This window comes from Symphodus melops (genome assembly GCF_947650265.1).
Source record: "Symphodus melops genome assembly, chromosome: 9".
Classification (NCBI taxonomy): domain Eukaryota; kingdom Metazoa; phylum Chordata; class Actinopteri; order Labriformes; family Labridae; genus Symphodus; species Symphodus melops.
Window position 1 is genome coordinate 9,979,869 of NC_136699.1, and position 16,867 is coordinate 9,996,735.

A 16,867-nucleotide genomic window follows, 5' to 3' on the forward strand; every position below is an offset into this window, starting at 1 on the left:
CACATGTCAGAGTTGAACCCAGGCCGACTGCTTGGAGGACAACAGCCTCCAAGCATAGCCACTGAGCTACCGGCACCACAAAAGGCCCTTCTTAAGACATTTTGATCCAATCAAAATGAAGGAAGAATCTCTTGTTTGCACTGTTTACTCTGTTAAGGGGATGTCACTGTATGTTATCTACATCATGTTAAACCTTTAAAAAAAATAACAAACTGAATCCTCTCAGACCAGGAAATCACATCACAAGAGCGATCAACTTGTGTTAGTTTTATGACAGTGGTGGCAGGAATGTTTTCATAAGATGTCTTTCAGGTTTTCATGAAACTGGACCGATGACATACTTGTCATAGCTGTCTGTATTCACACACCCTCCCAGTCTAACACATCAAGTAACGTTTGTGGCTCAGTATGCAAAACGTCTTTTTTTCTGTAGAGGAAGGAAAGAAACAAGGACACCTGCTGCAGCTTCCTTAAATCTAGTTATTAAATCTGATCTTTAAACCTAAGCTACGGGTGGGGTTTTTTTAACAACACTGGCTGCAGCCCATGTGGATGAACACATCAGAAGTATTCGAGCAGTCAATGAAAGGACACACTCACTGTTCATCTTTGGTCAATCATCAGGTCAGGTAAGAAAGTTACTTACAATAGTCAATAAAGTGGTTTAGATGATCAATTCAGATATGTAAGTTTATTTTGGTTCACACTATGAGATGTGATGTAATTACTGAATTGCCCCTCAGGGACAAATAAAGTTTGTTTTAATTGAATTGAATTATTTGCACTTCAGTCAGAAAGGCTGAAAGGTTTTCCCAAACTAGGACACATTCATTATGCCTTTCAGCCCTCTTTTTAAAAAATAAATAATAAATCATGCAATGCAAAACAAAACAAAGCTATTCTTGTTTTGTCCTTTTGGCATTTAAAGATCCAACCACAATGCCCTTTGTTGGCAAAATACAAAGAGCAACTTCCAGTTATGAAGTTTTCTCAGTAATGATTTTAGTTGCTGGATTTACACACCATTTCTGAGGCATAAAATGTATTGACATGAGGTATACTTTATCCACTTGTTGTTTTCCTTCCTGTTTGTGTGCGATAATCAGTTTTAAAGAGACGTCACAGGTTCATGAAGTCCTGATTAAATTGCTTCAGGTGTGCAGATAAAGAGAGAAGCTACCCCTCTGAAGAAGAGTTTGATTTTACTTGTAATCATTTGTGATTAATCTTTTTTTTATTTATATATTGCAAACAAATATTTGGCAAAACAAATAGTCCACTATGAGTAGGCACGAACCAAACTGAAAAGGAATAACCCTCATTTTGGCAGATATCCAGATTAGATTAACTGGTGATCTTTATATTGTAAATGTTTTAACTATATCATTAAACATGTGGAATAATACCTCATCAATTACATAAAAATACTGGTGTGATTTGTGCAGCTTGTTATGATCCTGTATTTGTCTCTGTTTGCAGTGACAGCTGACCCAAATGGAGGACAGAACAGACACTCAGATGGCTGTGAAGGTGGAGAAGCATTCTCAGTATGTCATCTTGACTTACTTCCAGGGGGACATCAACAGCATGGTAGATGCTCACTTCACCCGTGCACTCAGCAAAGTCTGCAAGGCCAAGTCACCAGCAGCAAAAACAAAGAAAATCCGTAAAACTATTAAAATAGGTAAGCAAAACAAATTCATCACTTTATAGGCCAAGCTGATCATAAACAGCACATTCATTTCAAATCATCATATATAAATTACCTCTTTTTTTCTGTTCCCGGCAGAGGATAGCATCCCCTGTCAGGGGAGTGCTGTTGACCCTTACTCAGAGTCACAGGTCCCTCCTGTAGCAGGACGTCTCCTGACCTTCAGTCCTGCAGACAATATTCCTGACTCATGGCACACGTTCACTGGCAGGGCAGTTGAGGGTCCAGGGTTGCCATACTCCCTATCGCAAGATGGTTTGAGTGTAACCGGACAGCAATACGCCACTTCTCTGCTCAACCTACTGCATAACGACCGGGGTGATATGGGACCCAGCACGGCCTCCAACTCAAAGCCAGAGGTGCTTCCAAGCTGGACGGTGCCACAAGGATTCAGAGAGTCAGTAGACCCTGCTTTGGCCTATGAAACCGGTAAGCCTGCTAATAACATATTTGAAAAAAAGGCCTTGCAACCAATCTAAAAACTTTGATAGAAAACTGATGATATTTATCCATTCCTCTATCTTAGTATGTATGATTCACAACATCAAACATATTAGCAACATCATCGATTACTATCAATGTATCAATACATTAAAAAGGGGACTTATAGGTATGTAAAGCCAAATTCATCTGTATTGTCATTTTTTCAACATGTGCTGGACATACAGAAGAATCGGGGAAAAGACATGGTTTAAGCTAGCTTCAGAAAGATTTTAAAAAATATACACAAAATATGGAGGACAAAAATAAAGACACACAAACATTTAAGCTGCAGTGAGACTTAATTCTCTGTTATTTCATGTCTGAGCAGCATTTTGAGTTTCAAATCTTAACATCAATCTTGACGATTGAGAGCAAATAATTATTGTCATCTGGTTTAATACAGTTAAATTTTGAATCCAGTGAAGTCTCCCCCTAAAAGCTATTAGTGAAGTCTGAACAAACTGCCTTTCGTGATTTTATGGTTTTATCATACCACAGCATTTTGTGTTGGAATTTGTAAATTGACAAGAATAAGCCGGCATAACACACCAGAGATTTGTGTTTTTAACAAGTCATAAAAGGTCAAAGAAAGTACTGAGTTTTATTGTGGGAGGGGCAGATTACTTTATTGATTGATTATTTTAGAGAGTTCAAGTTACAAAAAAAATAGAAAATTTTGCTTAAGTTTTGTCGTTTTTATCATCTATTTCTTGCAACTGCCCCAACTGAAAGAAATCTAATACACTTTTTAGTCATTCATGGAAAAAAGCTTTTAAACTTTAACAAATCACTTTGATTTCAGAGAAAAGCATTAGTACTAAGAATAGTCATCGATAAGTTGAAAATGAAGCATTCCTACAGAAGAAACAATGATGCATCACGAAACCTGTAGGGCTCCTAAATAGTTTTAGTTTCTGTGTAAATTTGCACTTTATTCAAAGTTAATCTTGAAAGATTATTTAAGAACGAGGTCAGTATGCTTGTTCACTGCAATGAAGAGGATAATCATCAGAAAACTGGAAACCTGTAATGATGTTATTCTATTTCTAGCACTTGTAAGGTATGTGGTATTTACGAGTTGGTTCCATACTTTCTTACGGATGATTTCTCAGCCAGTCAGGCATCTGTGTCTTACTCGGAGGAATGCTAGTAAAAAAATAATTGACTCAGCTGGCAAGTTTACAAAGCTGAACATATACTGTACGTACATTAGTGCTGTTTATCATCATTGTTGATCATTTTTTCCCTTCTCTGTCAGGACGCCATATGGAAAAGAAAGACCTGTATTGGTATTGAAGCATGAGCGACTGGAGCAGAAGAAACAGAGCACAATCTCAACCACACTTCTGGTTCGAGAAAGTCATCTGACTCTCTGTTTCACGGCACACGGTGAAGAAACAGCCCTGCTTCTATCTCCCGCTCTTTCCATTTCTGAGTCAGATGACCTCAGTACCTCAGTATGTGATAACTGGAACAACCTTTTCTGAAAGGGAACAGTCTCTGACAAACCTGTTCTTCAACTCTGTCAGTACTCCTGTAGAGCTCAGAGCTCAGTATATGTTGTTGCTTCCTTTGCATGCTATTTAAATGAAGGGCATTTTCTTGAGCTTTTAATCAGGCACTTCTCTTTGAGGGATCTGAAGTAGATAGACCAGTATTAAGTTAAAGTGTTTGAATATTCATAATACCTGCTTACAGCTCATAAATATGTTTTATATGCTGGTAGAATATTTCATATACAAACAAAAAAACAGAAAATGAAGGACAGTGATGTTGTATTATGACTTTCTTTAACCTAAGGGAATTTTCAAAGAGTGTTGTGTGTTGTCCTAAATACAATGATGCAGAAATAAAAATATTGGAAGACAAATAAAAACCAAAATATTTATCCATACCCCACAGAGACGTTGGAACTGAGCCAGGTTGGAAAATGAATTCACTGAGATTTATATTTTCAAACTATCGTAGCATAACTGTAATGTTGATGGAATGGAAAATGTCTGTACCAAAATGTGACTGATGTTCTGGCACAGGTTGGAATCCAATCAACATGTAAATTTCACCTCTTAAATTTGGCGTTAGTTCAGTATCTCTTGAGCTAACTAGACACTGGCCTCAAGGAGATTGTTATGAGTTACTCCTATATGAAATATAGGATCAAATATTTTTATTTCTACTGTATATGCAATTGATATTGACATATTTAACTGATTTTCTGGGACAGACTGGAACCCAGCTTTTAACACAAGGTGAGTTCTAAATTCATTGGGCTCAGTTGATGGCCTTGAGTGGTTGCTATAAGTGTAGAAATTATTCTAGTTTTGCCTTTTTAAATTTAAATTCATGGACAAAGTACACTCCCACTGGAGGAACATAAAAAAGCTTCATGTAGGTGAATTTCAAACCCAGTCGTCAACGGTAATTACTACAATACCAAACCTTTTGCCTTGATTATTTACATGTTAAATGTGTTTTATTTATTACATTATGACGTTCAAATGTGTGATGCACACTAGAGGGACGGAGCCAGATCAACTCCACATACCAAGGCCTCAGCCAGGGATTTTAACTCAGAACATTCCAACTGTGAGGCAGCAATCGTAATCACTGTACCAGCAAGCATTCAACAGAGCTGAAGTGAAAACAAAACAAAACAGGTCTTATAGCCATATGTAAGCCAAATAAAGAGCTGGGATACTTTTGTCTGTAATCTGAATGTTAAATCTGTCCCCTTACATCCATTTGTGTGTAAAATAAGATGATTAATGTGCAACGCATATCAAATGTATTCCTGTCATTGACAGCGATAAATGATGACATATTCATGGAAACAGATGGAGGAGTTGTCATCTCCACATGAAGAGGGAGGATCATTGATGCTAATTAGCTAATATTAGTTTCTTACCATCTGGTACTGCATGAACAGTGCTTAGCTAACTGTGCCCTGGTACAGTGGATTAATAGACTTGCTCAGGTTTATGTGGCGTAAGGTGCCTTTAAAGTGAGTGTCCACAGCATAAAACACTCTTTCTTTAAAAAAAGGGATCATGCAGGAGTTGAGATATCTCTGTACTGTGATAAGAGAGAAGAAAAACAAAGAACATCTTTGTTTTCAAGGCATCAGGCACCACAGTGATTACTGGGATTCATGGAAAGTCCAATGTGGGCTCCAGCACTAAAGCCCAAGTCAGCCTCACACAATGACTGTAACCACACCTCCATTAGGATTAGTTAGGCAGCTTTAACAAACAATAACTTTGTGTTACAACCTGAACATTAGGAATCAAAGTGACAAAGTGACACTAAGTGACACTAATATGGCTAATATGAATGGAGATTTGTCACGTTAAAAAAAACAACAACAACAAAAAACAATGTTTAAGACCTAAAGTCCCCTTAGTGACCATTAATTAACATAACAAACAAAACACCATAACAGATGAAGAAACACCCAAATTTAGGTTTTCATTGTTTGGATCAACATTTTACTTGCTGTGTCACTTCCCTTTCTAAGATATGATGTGTTACTTTTTCCAGCTTTGTGAATAAATGCTGTAAGGCCTTCTCTTCACTGTAGGCTGAATGCTTGCACAATGATTCTCTTGATATTCTATAGCCTTCGAATGCCTCTTCCATTCAAACTATATTATATAATATGACTGTGGAACAATAAGTGACAAGAACATGGTAATGTAAGTTATAATTATGTCAGAATTCATATGGTAATGTATTATTTGAGAGCACCGGAAACTTACTGAACATGGTATTTATCATGGTGTGGTCATTGAGAGACTATAATTAACTGTCCTTTAAAGAGGGCTTGTGGTTTCTCTGAATCCATCCCACCACTATTATGCTGGGTTAGAGCCGGTTCATACAAAATATGACAGAAGAGGTAATCCAACGTTCAGTTTGTACGAATGTGCTTGACTCCAACAGTTTGTAAAATATGATTATATTCCTCCACACAATATTTTTCCATTGCTTTTCTTTCTATGAATACTTTCCCCATCTGCAATATCAAATCCTAAAATTCAACGGGGGCAAATATTATTGTGTGAATTTGATTCAAGTTTCCAAAGACCTCAATTAACCACAATGAAAGTAATTTAACTAGCAGGGGGAAATGGATTTGGAAGAATTGTTGTATTTACAAACCCAATAATGAGCTCATGATTTATAATATAACTGGAAAGATAAAGAAATAAAATATCCCTATAGAACCGCAGGAGAAAAGGGGTGGAGATAATGCCTCACCTTATGGGGTACAAGCAGTGCACTGAGAACACTGACTGCTCTCCCCACACGCCTATGATTGTGTTACATTGGCCCTCAGCGAGTGGAGCTCATGTGCTGGAGTCCGCAGTGTGTGTCCAGCTCCTCTTCGCACCCTCCACTCTCCTCTCTGCTATGGTCCTCCACACGCGCGGATGCAACATCAGCACCACAGACAGCTCTCTCTCCAGCTCCAGCCTCACTATCGACACCACCCTGCGGGACAACCCTGCACCCCAATCCTTCCCCGGCGGGCTGAGCCGGAGCGCTCACACAGTGGTGGCAGTATGCCTCGGCTTCATTTTAGTGGCCGGAGTCCTCGGCAACTTTCTCGCCCTTCTTGTTTTCGCGAAGTTTCGTTCCCTCTGGACGCCCATCAATCTCATCCTGTTGAACATCAGTTTGAGCGACGTCCTCGTGTGCGTTTTCGGGACACCATTTAGTTTCGCTGCGAGTCTGCAAGGTCGATGGCTCATTGGAGAGTACGGCTGCAAGTGGTATGGCTTTGCAAATTCGCTCTTTGGTGAGTTATATGTTGTAGGCTACATGAGTAAAAAAATAACTTTTTTTTTCCACAAACATTCGCGCCAAGAGTAGACATTTGTTTAATAAATTCAAAAGGACACTCAACACTGATCAGGTTGTTGTTTTGCAGGCATTGGATCATTATATATTGATGGAAATAGTTTTTTTCTGATACTTTCGCGAAGTGAAAAATCAGGGAATCGTCCCTGTTAACTCATCCTGATGGGGAATATAAATGTCATAAATTTCACTGCGAACCTTCCATGTATTGAGACTTTTTTTGGTCTGGAAACCACTAAATGTAAGCCTGCTGGTGCTACAAGGGCAGTGGGTCATGCAAGTAATAATTTAGGCCTAATCAATTAAGGAAATAAGTATGTATGTATGTATGTATGTATGTATGTAACTCAAAGCCACTTTCTATCCAGCTACTATTTTACCAAATTGTTTCCATTCTTTTAAAAGATTTATTTTGCAGTAAAGTCTTAATAGAAAGCAGGTGGGCTGATAAACTCAACATGGACTCTTTGCAAGCAGTGATCTAAAAGTTCCTGAAGGAGAAATTAAAGTGCCAGTGCTGAAGGAATTGCTGTTTCATTTTTCTGAACTTGTGATGATATGCTTTTCTGTTTCATCTCTCTTGCTCTCTAAGGGATCGTGTCCCTGGTGTCCCTGTCGGTCCTCTCCTATGAACGTTACACCACTGTGCTGCGGTCCTCAAAGGTAGACATCACAGACTTCAGGAAAGCCTGGCTCTGTATCGGGGGCTCCTGGCTCTACTCTCTCTTCTGGACCCTCCCCCCCTTATTGGGCTGGAGCACCTATGGGCCCGAAGGACCCGGGACCACATGTTCGGTCCAGTGGCACCTCCGCTCCCCCACGAGCATCTCTTACGTGTTGTGTCTCTTCATCTTCTGCCTGCTGCTGCCCCTCCTGCTCATGATTTACTCTTATGGACGGATCCTGGTGGCCATTAGGAGGGTGAGTTTTTGCCGAACTGCTGCAATACCAGATACTTTATATCTTCATTAATACAATTATGCAACTAATTTATTTATATGCATAAAAAAACATATAAAATGAAGATTTTATGATTTGCTTACACATATGTTTATTGAAGAGCATTCTAAACAAGTTTTTCTAGTGTGATTCTTTCAGTTACAAACACAACTAACACAAGATAAAAACAGGTATCACATAAACAAAAACACACCATGCTAGATGAAAGTCAACACTGGGAGAAGAACAGTATATAAAGGTTTAGTCACTTTTAAACGAAGGTGCAGCCTCAAGTATGCAAAAACAAGACAACTAAAGGGTGACCTCACTGAGACTACATCCATGTTTTAACAGTGTATGGTTTAATTCTGAACACATTAGAAAGAGAGTAAATAGCAGACAATGAAGAAACATCTTTTCAGTCATGTGTCAATGCTCTTACAACCTGAAAGAGGCAGATATGCTTCATATTCTGTGAGTCCATGTGTCCCCCTTTTGAAAAAACAAAACAAAAGAGTTTTGTCTGTATCATAATAATCTCATAGACTTTATGTATAAAATTCTCATTCTTTGTTCATTTGAAATAGCTGTGTGGATTGTTGACATTAATGGCTACTAAAAAACACTTAGATGCATATACAGAGTGACAGTACGGGGAGTGCTTTGCACCACATCAGTCTGGCTCTCTGTTGGAACCTTTATTGCTCTGCCTGGAAGTCAATTTCCCTAATAAAATACTGCATTTACATTTCAGAAAATCTTTATACCAAGAGATTGTAACCTGGAACCAAAGCCAACCAGCTACTTGAATACTTTTGACTATAAAACATTTGATTCTGGGCAAGAAAATTATTGGAAAAGTCAGATGTACAAGACTTTTCTGGATTCAAGAAAATACCTATCCCACAATCCATTGCGAATAATACCACTTCTTCTTAAAGTCAACATGAAACAGAACTACCTGAGTGTCTAACTACTGTGTTGTACTGTATTTCCAATTCAAATGAAAAGATTGGTTCAAATTCATCACAAGATAAAAGGTGGGACATGAAGCTAAGATGGATTGGATAGGATCGTTAGCTTCGACAAAGCTCTTAATTGGTCAAAAAAAAAAGTATATGCCGCTGGATGTGGGATGAGTCATCAGACATTCAAAACATTTCACAGGAGAAAATATGGTTATTAAAAGATTATGATACTCAGATAATGTTTTGTCAATAGAAAAATGGGAAATAATGTCAGATACAAAGGAATGCTGGGATAAACCAGGAACATTTATTTTTCATTCCATGGCAACTTTAAATATAGCCTTACTTTTATCCTTGTTATAGGATTCATACTGTCAATATTAGTCTTGTGATATCTTGCAGTTTTTGTTGCGTGAATATATAAATTACATTCACTGCAGAAAATTTTTTTATTTGGACCTGAGCTTTTAGTCAGTAGACTAAAAAACCGCTTTTACACCACAGGTCAAGCCTACCAATTCACATATTGATGACAGAGGTTTCAGTGTAAGGTGGCCATCAGAAGTAAATAATCCCATTCGTAAACATTTATTCGCCACTGACGAAGCAGCAGGAAAAATTTAGGCTTAAGTCTTGCCCAAGGACACCTCTGACATGTAGCTTCAGGAGCTGAGGATCGAACCCCTGATCTTCAATCTAGAAGACGACCGACTCTACCAACTGAGTCACATCCACCCCATAACAAGATTCTAAGTATGAATGGTGTTAGCTATCTAGCCTGCTGGCAAAACTATCCACTCTCATCCGGCACTGGGGGGCAGGAGGCATTTCCATGGTAACAATGGGATCCACCAGTGCAGCTGTTACACTCATATTTTCCTTAAAACAAGGTTGAAATCATAGGAACTTGTGTCTGCTCGTGGAGCATATATCATATATGCTTCCCACTCTTGTGGTAAGTGTGCCTTGGACAGCTATGACTTTAAATTTAATAATCCAATCCGCGATGGAGTAAATGATCAGGATTTTCACTTCCAGCACCGCACTGTTAAGCCCTATAGGGGACATCTTCAGGGAAGCGTGTGAGGCTCTTGCTGCCATCACCTCCTTAGTGTTCAGTGACTCATCCTTGCTTTGGTGGCTCTTACATAAACCTGCCAGTCACTCAAATAAATGACAATTATGGATCCCGGATAGGTGTTGGGTCTCTTGATGCTCTCTTTAGTTACTACTCTGATCCATGAATCATCGAGAAGATATTATAAGACATGGAAGCAACCTGTTACTATTGGATACCTGATATTATTTTTTTTTACAACATTCACCCCAGGGAGTCAAAGAGAAGAAGAGCTTTGCGGACTTGATTTACGTATCGGTGAGTAAGGGCTCAGCAGTGTGCACCCATCACTTTCCAGCCACGAGCCCCTCCTCAGGCTATTCTTAGAAAAGCAGCAATCAGTGTGTGAGCCTTCTGCCAGCCTCCCAACGGTGGCCTAAACCAACACGTCGGAAGCACAGATGACGTTTATGTCAACAGCATCAGTTTGGCTTAAGCTTGGATTTGTTTTCTCTCCATGACAACTCTCCCTTCACAGTGCAGTTTATTAAACTTCCTAAAAAAAACACTCAAAAGATTTATGCTTCACAATTGGGGGTTGTTTAATGTTTAATTGGGAGTGAATTGGTTTTCATCTGAATTATACAGTTTTAATCTGAATAAAACATTGTTGTTGTTTTTTTTAAATCTCTCAGTTAATTGTAGAAAAACTGTCATAGCATAGTCCAATTAGTGAAGAAAAAAATGGTCCGATGTTTGTTTTTGCTCCAGAAGCTATTTCATTTCAGTATTATTTAAACAAAAATCAGTCATGCTGCTGTAAAGGTGTCAGGATGGTTTTTACATTCAAGGTGATCGAGAAGAAAGCGGAGCAGAGGTCATGACGTGAAGTGTACTCGTGTACTAGTATCTAAGCTATGCGAAGTAATTCGATAGATGAAGCAGGATTCTCACTGCTGCGGAGGGCCACTTTCACTAGACAGACACTGTTCTGTATTCATGAATCACTGTAGTGGTAATTACATGAGATGTGATCACGGGGGTATTCCATCAACGCTGAAGAGTTGACAGTGATGTCGATGAGATGCTGCTGCGTCCACTTGGTTTATGACATAATCTCTATGAGCTGATTTAAGTCAAGCAGAGCTTCACACCTGAGTACACCAGGAGGAGCCATTGAGACTAATAATGAAAAACCATGTGTTGGGAAATGTTATGTTCAAAAGTCTGCACAGTATCGCAGCCTTTTGCTGCAACCTTGACAGAAACTAAATCGTACTAGTAAGACATTTTTAAATATTGATTATGTGTGCTGGCAGGCATGAAATATATAAGAATGATGTTGTTCTAGGCCCACTAAGATGTGTTACATATACAATTGTGTTGAATGTGTGTCCATTTTGTTCAGTCAACCGTAGCCTATTTAGTATATTGACCTATTGACCTATGTAGGTTCAACTTTTGTTTAGAAGGATTAAAAATATTCTTAGTAAAGATCAGTCCATCTGTTGCTTTGTGTATCAGCATGCATAACGTGTCAAAGTGTCGTCTTTGTCCTTCTCCACTGGATGGCACCATCAAGAGAAATGTTTTACCTCTTTACATGTAAGGAGTGTAAGTCATCAGTCAAGACCCGTATGCAACAAACCCATACACATTAAAATGCAGAACTGCATATTCACAAGTACAATCATTGAAAACTTCAATCCAGTCAGGCTAAATTCATTGTTAGACAATTTTTAAAAATGAAACTAAATTCATATATCAGACAAACATTAAGACACATTCAGTTAATGTGCAAACATTAAGTGTGGATTTGGAAAGTCAAAGACAAGAGATGGGCTTATGTTGTACTTTGAATGACTAAGTTAAGGGGAAAGCTATGATCTTTGGGAGTTTGTTACACACGTCGGCCCACGGCTAAAAACCTCAGCATCCCCTGAGTTTCTGCTGAGCATGAGGAAAAACCTGCAGAAACTGTTTAGATGACCTGTTTTGGTTCTTGACTAGGTAAATTAACTCTATCCTCTCGACCATCCTTTAGCTCTTCCTATCTTAGTCGGCGCCTGCGCTTTAATGAAAGTAATTTAGTTAGGGTATAGGTACAATTAATTTATTTATCATTCATTTATTTTTATTCATTTATAACCACTGTTACTTTTCTCTCTTCCTTTATGTCTTCAGGCGGGTAAGATCAATCTTCTATCAGCTCAGCGCAGAGAGCAGCACATTTTGCTGATGGTGTTGTCAATGGTGTCCTGCTTCATACTGTGCTGGATGCCCTACGGTATCATGGCACTAATGGCCACTTTCGGTAGATCTGGACTGATCACTCCCGTGGCGAGCATGGTACCCTCTGTGCTGGCAAAGTTCAGCACTGTGGTCAACCCCGTTATCTACGTGTTCTTCAACAACCAGGTGATCTACTACATCTGTCTACATCTCATGTACTCATAGACTGAAGCATGTTACATTTTTGTAACAGTTTGCTAAAGTCCCTATAACCTCAGCTGGATCTAATAGTGAAGAATTGAAAGAGAATAGAGGGACAGTTTTTTCATGTAGAAAAGAGACCCCGATGGCTCTCTGTGACATTAAGGCTGCACGGTCTTAATTTAAACCACTTCCTCGTGTTCTATGCAGCACACTTAGTGGTTTATTGCTACTGTGTGTAGCCATGATAGCTCTCCTTTCTTCACAGCTGTATTTATACAAGCGCATGTCTAGTCCTCTGTTTCTTTGTGTCGTAATAGCATATGTTTGAGTGTTTTCAGATGCTGTTGAAGTAATTGTCATTGTCACATTAATCTCAGTTTATTTTTTGCTCCTGCTTCTCCACAGTTCCACAGATGCTTTGTGGCCTTGATGAAGTGCAGCGGGGAACCAGAGGCCGTTCAAACTGAGGAGCTCCAAACTGTGAGGGCAAAGTTCAAGAGTTTCTTCCCTCTTCACAGACAAACTTCCCTCAGTTCCTCACAACCTCAGATCCTCTGCAGCCCCAGAAGCACCACCGCCTGCAGCCGGCACCATGACCGCCACACGCTGGTTGTCCACTACACTCCATGACAGTTCTACATCTCTTACATCTGATCAAACGTTGAATTTACAACAAGTGTTTAATCAGAACGCTTCTCAGTCAGTGTTCATGTCTCCTCACTCACAACACTCATTGATTGATACAGTGAAAATATATGTCCATTTTTGTACTGTCTACCATTTGAATGTAATTTAAAGACTCTTAATTCATTTAGAAATTTATCATAAAAGATAGTGATTCAACAACTGACTCTACTTCATGTATACAATGATCACACATTGTCAAGTATCAATACTGTTTTATATTGACATGAAATCTATATTCCGAGTATTCATATATTTATAAACTGTAATTTCTCTGCCTGTGTAAATAAAAAAGAAACTCATGAGAATATGTTGAACCACAAAGTGAAGCTTGAAGTCATTCAGGAGTTTTTCTTTGTATCTTTTAAACTAACAGCTATCTTCATAGCGTGTGCACATGCACATTCCCGTGATAATCTGGACCCAAAGGTACAAAATACATTGTGATCTATCTATCCATCCGTCCATCTGTATTATTTGACAATAATCGTAGGCTAGTTCCTGCAGCCCTAAGTGACCTTTTGTGAGAATATTGTTCAAACTTTCCCTCAAATTAGACTAAGTGGGTAGTATGGAAAACAAGACTAGATCCCTTTTAGTAGAAAGTGGCACCACAACCAGCAGGGTTTTCACACGCTATGGTAGACTGAAGACCTCTGTTTGAATAAAAAAACTTAACAGTAAACAACATTAATTGACCTAAATGAGTCATTGTATAATTACTGGTATGATTTTGAGGTTGTTTTGATTGACATATTGCTCTCCTGCAGTTGTATAAAGTAACCTATCAGTAGAGCTTCATGAGCTATCATTATATCGAATTGTTACATCATTACAAGCTGTGGTCTATTTGTGTTAATTCCTGCATCTGTTATGACTTGTATTTGAGGAGTTGCTTCAGCTCCTGTGGTTATTTGTGTTAACCAGCCCCCATTGTATCAACACGTCCATCCATTATCTTGTTTTTCTTTTACTGCTTTTCCCCATTCGGGGTCTCTGGTTGCTGAAGTCAATCCCAGTTGTCATTGTGCGAGAGGCAGGGTACACCCTGGATAAATCAGCTATTTTCTCCATTTCTCCTGCCCAATTTAGTTTAGTGCCAAAAAAGATCATCTTGACGTGTCTGTAACTTCATAGTGAGCATAAAGCATGAATATGGCCTAATTCTAACATACTCCATAGAACATAAACACATCGTATTAATATATCCTTATCAATGTTACAATAATGAGGGGTTCCTTGGAAAAATGTCTTACCCATGGTCTAAAAAAGAGAGCCCCTGATTTAGAATAACCAATCCACAAAGAGAAGCCCTGTATCAAAACATGTCAAAATAAAATTGTCTCTAATATTGAATTCTTCAGCCATACTGATGAAAACACTATTATAGTGCATATTGTCATACGACATTAAAACCAAAACTCACGTTTGTTTGTTTTTTGTTTGTTTTTTTGTCCATAAATAGAAGTATAACCACACTGACACATACATGCACATTTTAAGCTGCATGACAGAAAGGAAATGCAAAGAAGATTTGAAGAAAACACACAGACACATACACACGCAAAGGTCACATCTCTCACAGATATACATGTTGAAAAGCTTCCAGGAAGTAGAGTAAAGATAAACTCAGCTGCTTGAGAGAGCGCTAGTCAGTAGGTGCATGGGATGTCACACGTCTTGGGCCTCTCAAGGTTTCACCACTTCTCACCACCATGATCAACACCTACCAGACCAGCCTGGCTCCACCACCAATACCTCCACGCCACAGTGGCTCCCACTCGGTCGTCATCTCCACTCCAGATTCATCCCGAGGCCACAGCAAGGTTCTCCTTCATTTTCTGCTTGGTGTGGTGATGCTGCATTTTTTTCTATCCGCCGGAGGATTCATCTTCTTGACCTATAATGGCAAAAAGGTAACAAAGAAAAAGTGTTTACTTTATAAGAGATTTCTAATAGTGCAGTGAAGATGACAAAATAGCAAGCTGCATAAGCTCTACAGTTACATTCTACAATTTCATGAATAAGCTGTAGGAATGTGATGTCTTAAAGAATGGAAAAAAATGTGTTAAACAAATTTCCTCTCTTTTACTGCCATATTAATTCATTTCAAAACATGAAGCATACTGTACATAAATCTGCACTTATGCTAAATAGATTTGTTCAGTCTTATGGTTTACCTTTTTCCCCGTGCAGTAAGAGTGAGTTAAGCCAATGTGACAGGAAATGCTCTTGAACAAACAGCCTAACTGTGATGTTTTGCAGCATAGGGTCTTATTGAGAGTTGATCATGGTGTGAACACAGTTAGGATTATATTTAATTGTAGATATTATAACTACAATTCTAACTAAAGAAAATGACCATACTTGTTCCTGATGATCTGTTTTTTTTCTCTAACAGGAAAATCTTCCCTCAGCTAATGTGAATCCAAAAAGTAAATCTTTTTCATTTATTTTTTTCTCAAAGCATTTTTTTTTTACATATGAAAATACAAACATTGAAATCACAAAACTGTCTCTGACCCGATATTCGTTCTCCTCTTCAGTGTCCTTTTTGTTATCAGAACAGAAGACAGGTCCTTCATCAGAAAAGCCAGACAAAGCTTTGGCAAGCATGATAATTAATCCGACAACACGCACACAGACCTCTAAGGGTAAGAAACCATCCGCTTCCTTTCATTTTATTTAAAAAATGTGACGATGAGGAAGGATCTATAGGTAACTATCTGTATAAAGATGTTTCTATTTATTAAGACTTCTAACTGACTTAATAATGTCTCTCCAGCGGGTTTTCTAAAGTGGGACAACGAACACTCAGAATTGAGGAACATCAGTCTTTTCTACCAGACCCGGTTGACTATCCTGAAGTCTGGGACGTACTTTGTCTACTCCAAGGTGACCTTCTCTAAGGGGGACCCAAAGCTCCCACTGACCAGTAGGATCATGCTGAGGAAGAGTATGACGGACAAAGATGAGGTTGCTATGAAGGCGTACTGCAATCTGGGCAGCCACAGTGGGTCGGCCCCAAACATGTGCACGGCCATGCAGGGGGAGATGGTTAGACTGGAGAGGGGTAACCAACTCGGTGTCTGGGTACCTGACTGTTCACTAGTGGACTACGAAGAAGGAGCCACAGCCTTTGGGATGTATGAGCTGTAAGACTCCTTTACGAGCACATGGACCTCAAATGGAGGGAAGCTACTCTTTGATATGCTGGGTGGAAAATCAAACTAAAAATGTCCTCGCTTTTTTCTTGGATGCAGAGCCAAAAACACATTACTTAACAATAATTTATTAAATCTGATATCATTGTGTAATATGTTGTATTATTGCTATCATATTTGTTGTCTTTTTGTATTTATTTATTTTCAATGAAACTGGTATTTAACCTAAAACATTTGTTGTCCCCTCTTGTCTGGATTCTTCTTCAAATCAGGAGATAACTGGAAGTTAAGGACATTGGCACATTTGTATTAAACACAGCTATATTCTGTTTAGTTTCCAGGAAACAAAAAGATCTGTATGAAAACACAAAGTATGCCAAGTCAAGACAAAGGATGACTTTTATTTCCCTGTTCACCCCAAAAATAACAGTTGCTGAAATGTTTTACATAACATTATTTAAGGCGAATTAGGAAGAAAAAAAAAAAAGTAAAACAAACAAAGTTTCAGATTGATCACATTGATAGACATTAACCATATATCGGCTGTGAAACGATGTCTTTTGCA

The 16,867-nt window shown here is 38.7% G+C and overlaps 3 protein-coding genes across 3 annotated transcripts; all 3 read left to right on the forward strand.

The window, feature by feature from the left end:
* Positions 1 to 542: 542 nt before the first annotated feature.
* On the forward strand, positions 543 to 4,065 carry vgll1 (vestigial like family member 1). Its single transcript, XM_079351585.1, has 4 exons — positions 543 to 629; positions 1,480 to 1,684; positions 1,790 to 2,140; positions 3,453 to 4,065. Exons 2-4 carry the CDS (start codon positions 1,495 to 1,497, stop codon positions 3,488 to 3,490), a joined length of 579 nt encoding a protein of 192 aa, XP_079207711.1. The 5' UTR covers positions 543 to 629; positions 1,480 to 1,494; the 3' UTR covers positions 3,491 to 4,065.
* Positions 4,066 to 6,545: 2,480 nt separating this feature from the next.
* Positions 6,546 to 13,425, forward strand: tmtops3a (teleost multiple tissue opsin 3a). Its single transcript, XM_079351580.1, has 4 exons — positions 6,546 to 6,992; positions 7,647 to 7,975; positions 12,203 to 12,436; positions 12,860 to 13,425. Exons 1-4 carry the CDS (start codon positions 6,605 to 6,607, stop codon positions 13,082 to 13,084), a joined length of 1,176 nt encoding a protein of 391 aa, XP_079207706.1. The 5' UTR covers positions 6,546 to 6,604; the 3' UTR covers positions 13,085 to 13,425.
* A 1,384-nt stretch (positions 13,426 to 14,809) lies between these two features.
* cd40lg (CD40 ligand) lies at positions 14,810 to 16,533 on the forward strand. Its single transcript, XM_079351584.1, has 4 exons — positions 14,810 to 15,054; positions 15,540 to 15,573; positions 15,685 to 15,792; positions 15,924 to 16,533. Exons 1-4 carry the CDS (start codon positions 14,854 to 14,856, stop codon positions 16,295 to 16,297), a joined length of 717 nt encoding a protein of 238 aa, XP_079207710.1. The 5' UTR covers positions 14,810 to 14,853; the 3' UTR covers positions 16,298 to 16,533.
* Positions 16,534 to 16,867: the final 334 nt, after the last annotated feature.

Excerpts from the sequence above, each read along its gene's own strand:
- cd40lg (XM_079351584.1), top strand. The coding sequence starts at position 14,854 with ATGATCAACACCTACCAGACCAGCCTGGCTCCACCACCAATACCTCCA. Across the intron at positions 15,055-15,539 it reads TGACCTATAATGGCAAAAAG|GAAAATCTTCCCTCAGCTAA; the intron begins GTAACAAAGAAA and ends TTTCTCTAACAG. Across the intron at positions 15,574-15,684 it reads AGCTAATGTGAATCCAAAAA|TGTCCTTTTTGTTATCAGAA; the intron begins GTAAATCTTTTT and ends TCTCCTCTTCAG.
- tmtops3a (XM_079351580.1), top strand. The coding sequence starts at position 6,605 with ATGGTCCTCCACACGCGCGGATGCAACATCAGCACCACAGACAGCTCT. Across the intron at positions 7,976-12,202 it reads TCCTGGTGGCCATTAGGAGG|GCGGGTAAGATCAATCTTCT; the intron begins GTGAGTTTTTGC and ends TTATGTCTTCAG. Across the intron at positions 12,437-12,859 it reads ACGTGTTCTTCAACAACCAG|TTCCACAGATGCTTTGTGGC; the intron begins GTGATCTACTAC and ends GCTTCTCCACAG.
- vgll1 (XM_079351585.1), top strand. The coding sequence starts at position 1,495 with ATGGAGGACAGAACAGACACTCAGATGGCTGTGAAGGTGGAGAAGCAT. Across the intron at positions 1,685-1,789 it reads CCGTAAAACTATTAAAATAG|AGGATAGCATCCCCTGTCAG; the intron begins GTAAGCAAAACA and ends TGTTCCCGGCAG. Across the intron at positions 2,141-3,452 it reads TGCTTTGGCCTATGAAACCG|GACGCCATATGGAAAAGAAA; the intron begins GTAAGCCTGCTA and ends CTTCTCTGTCAG.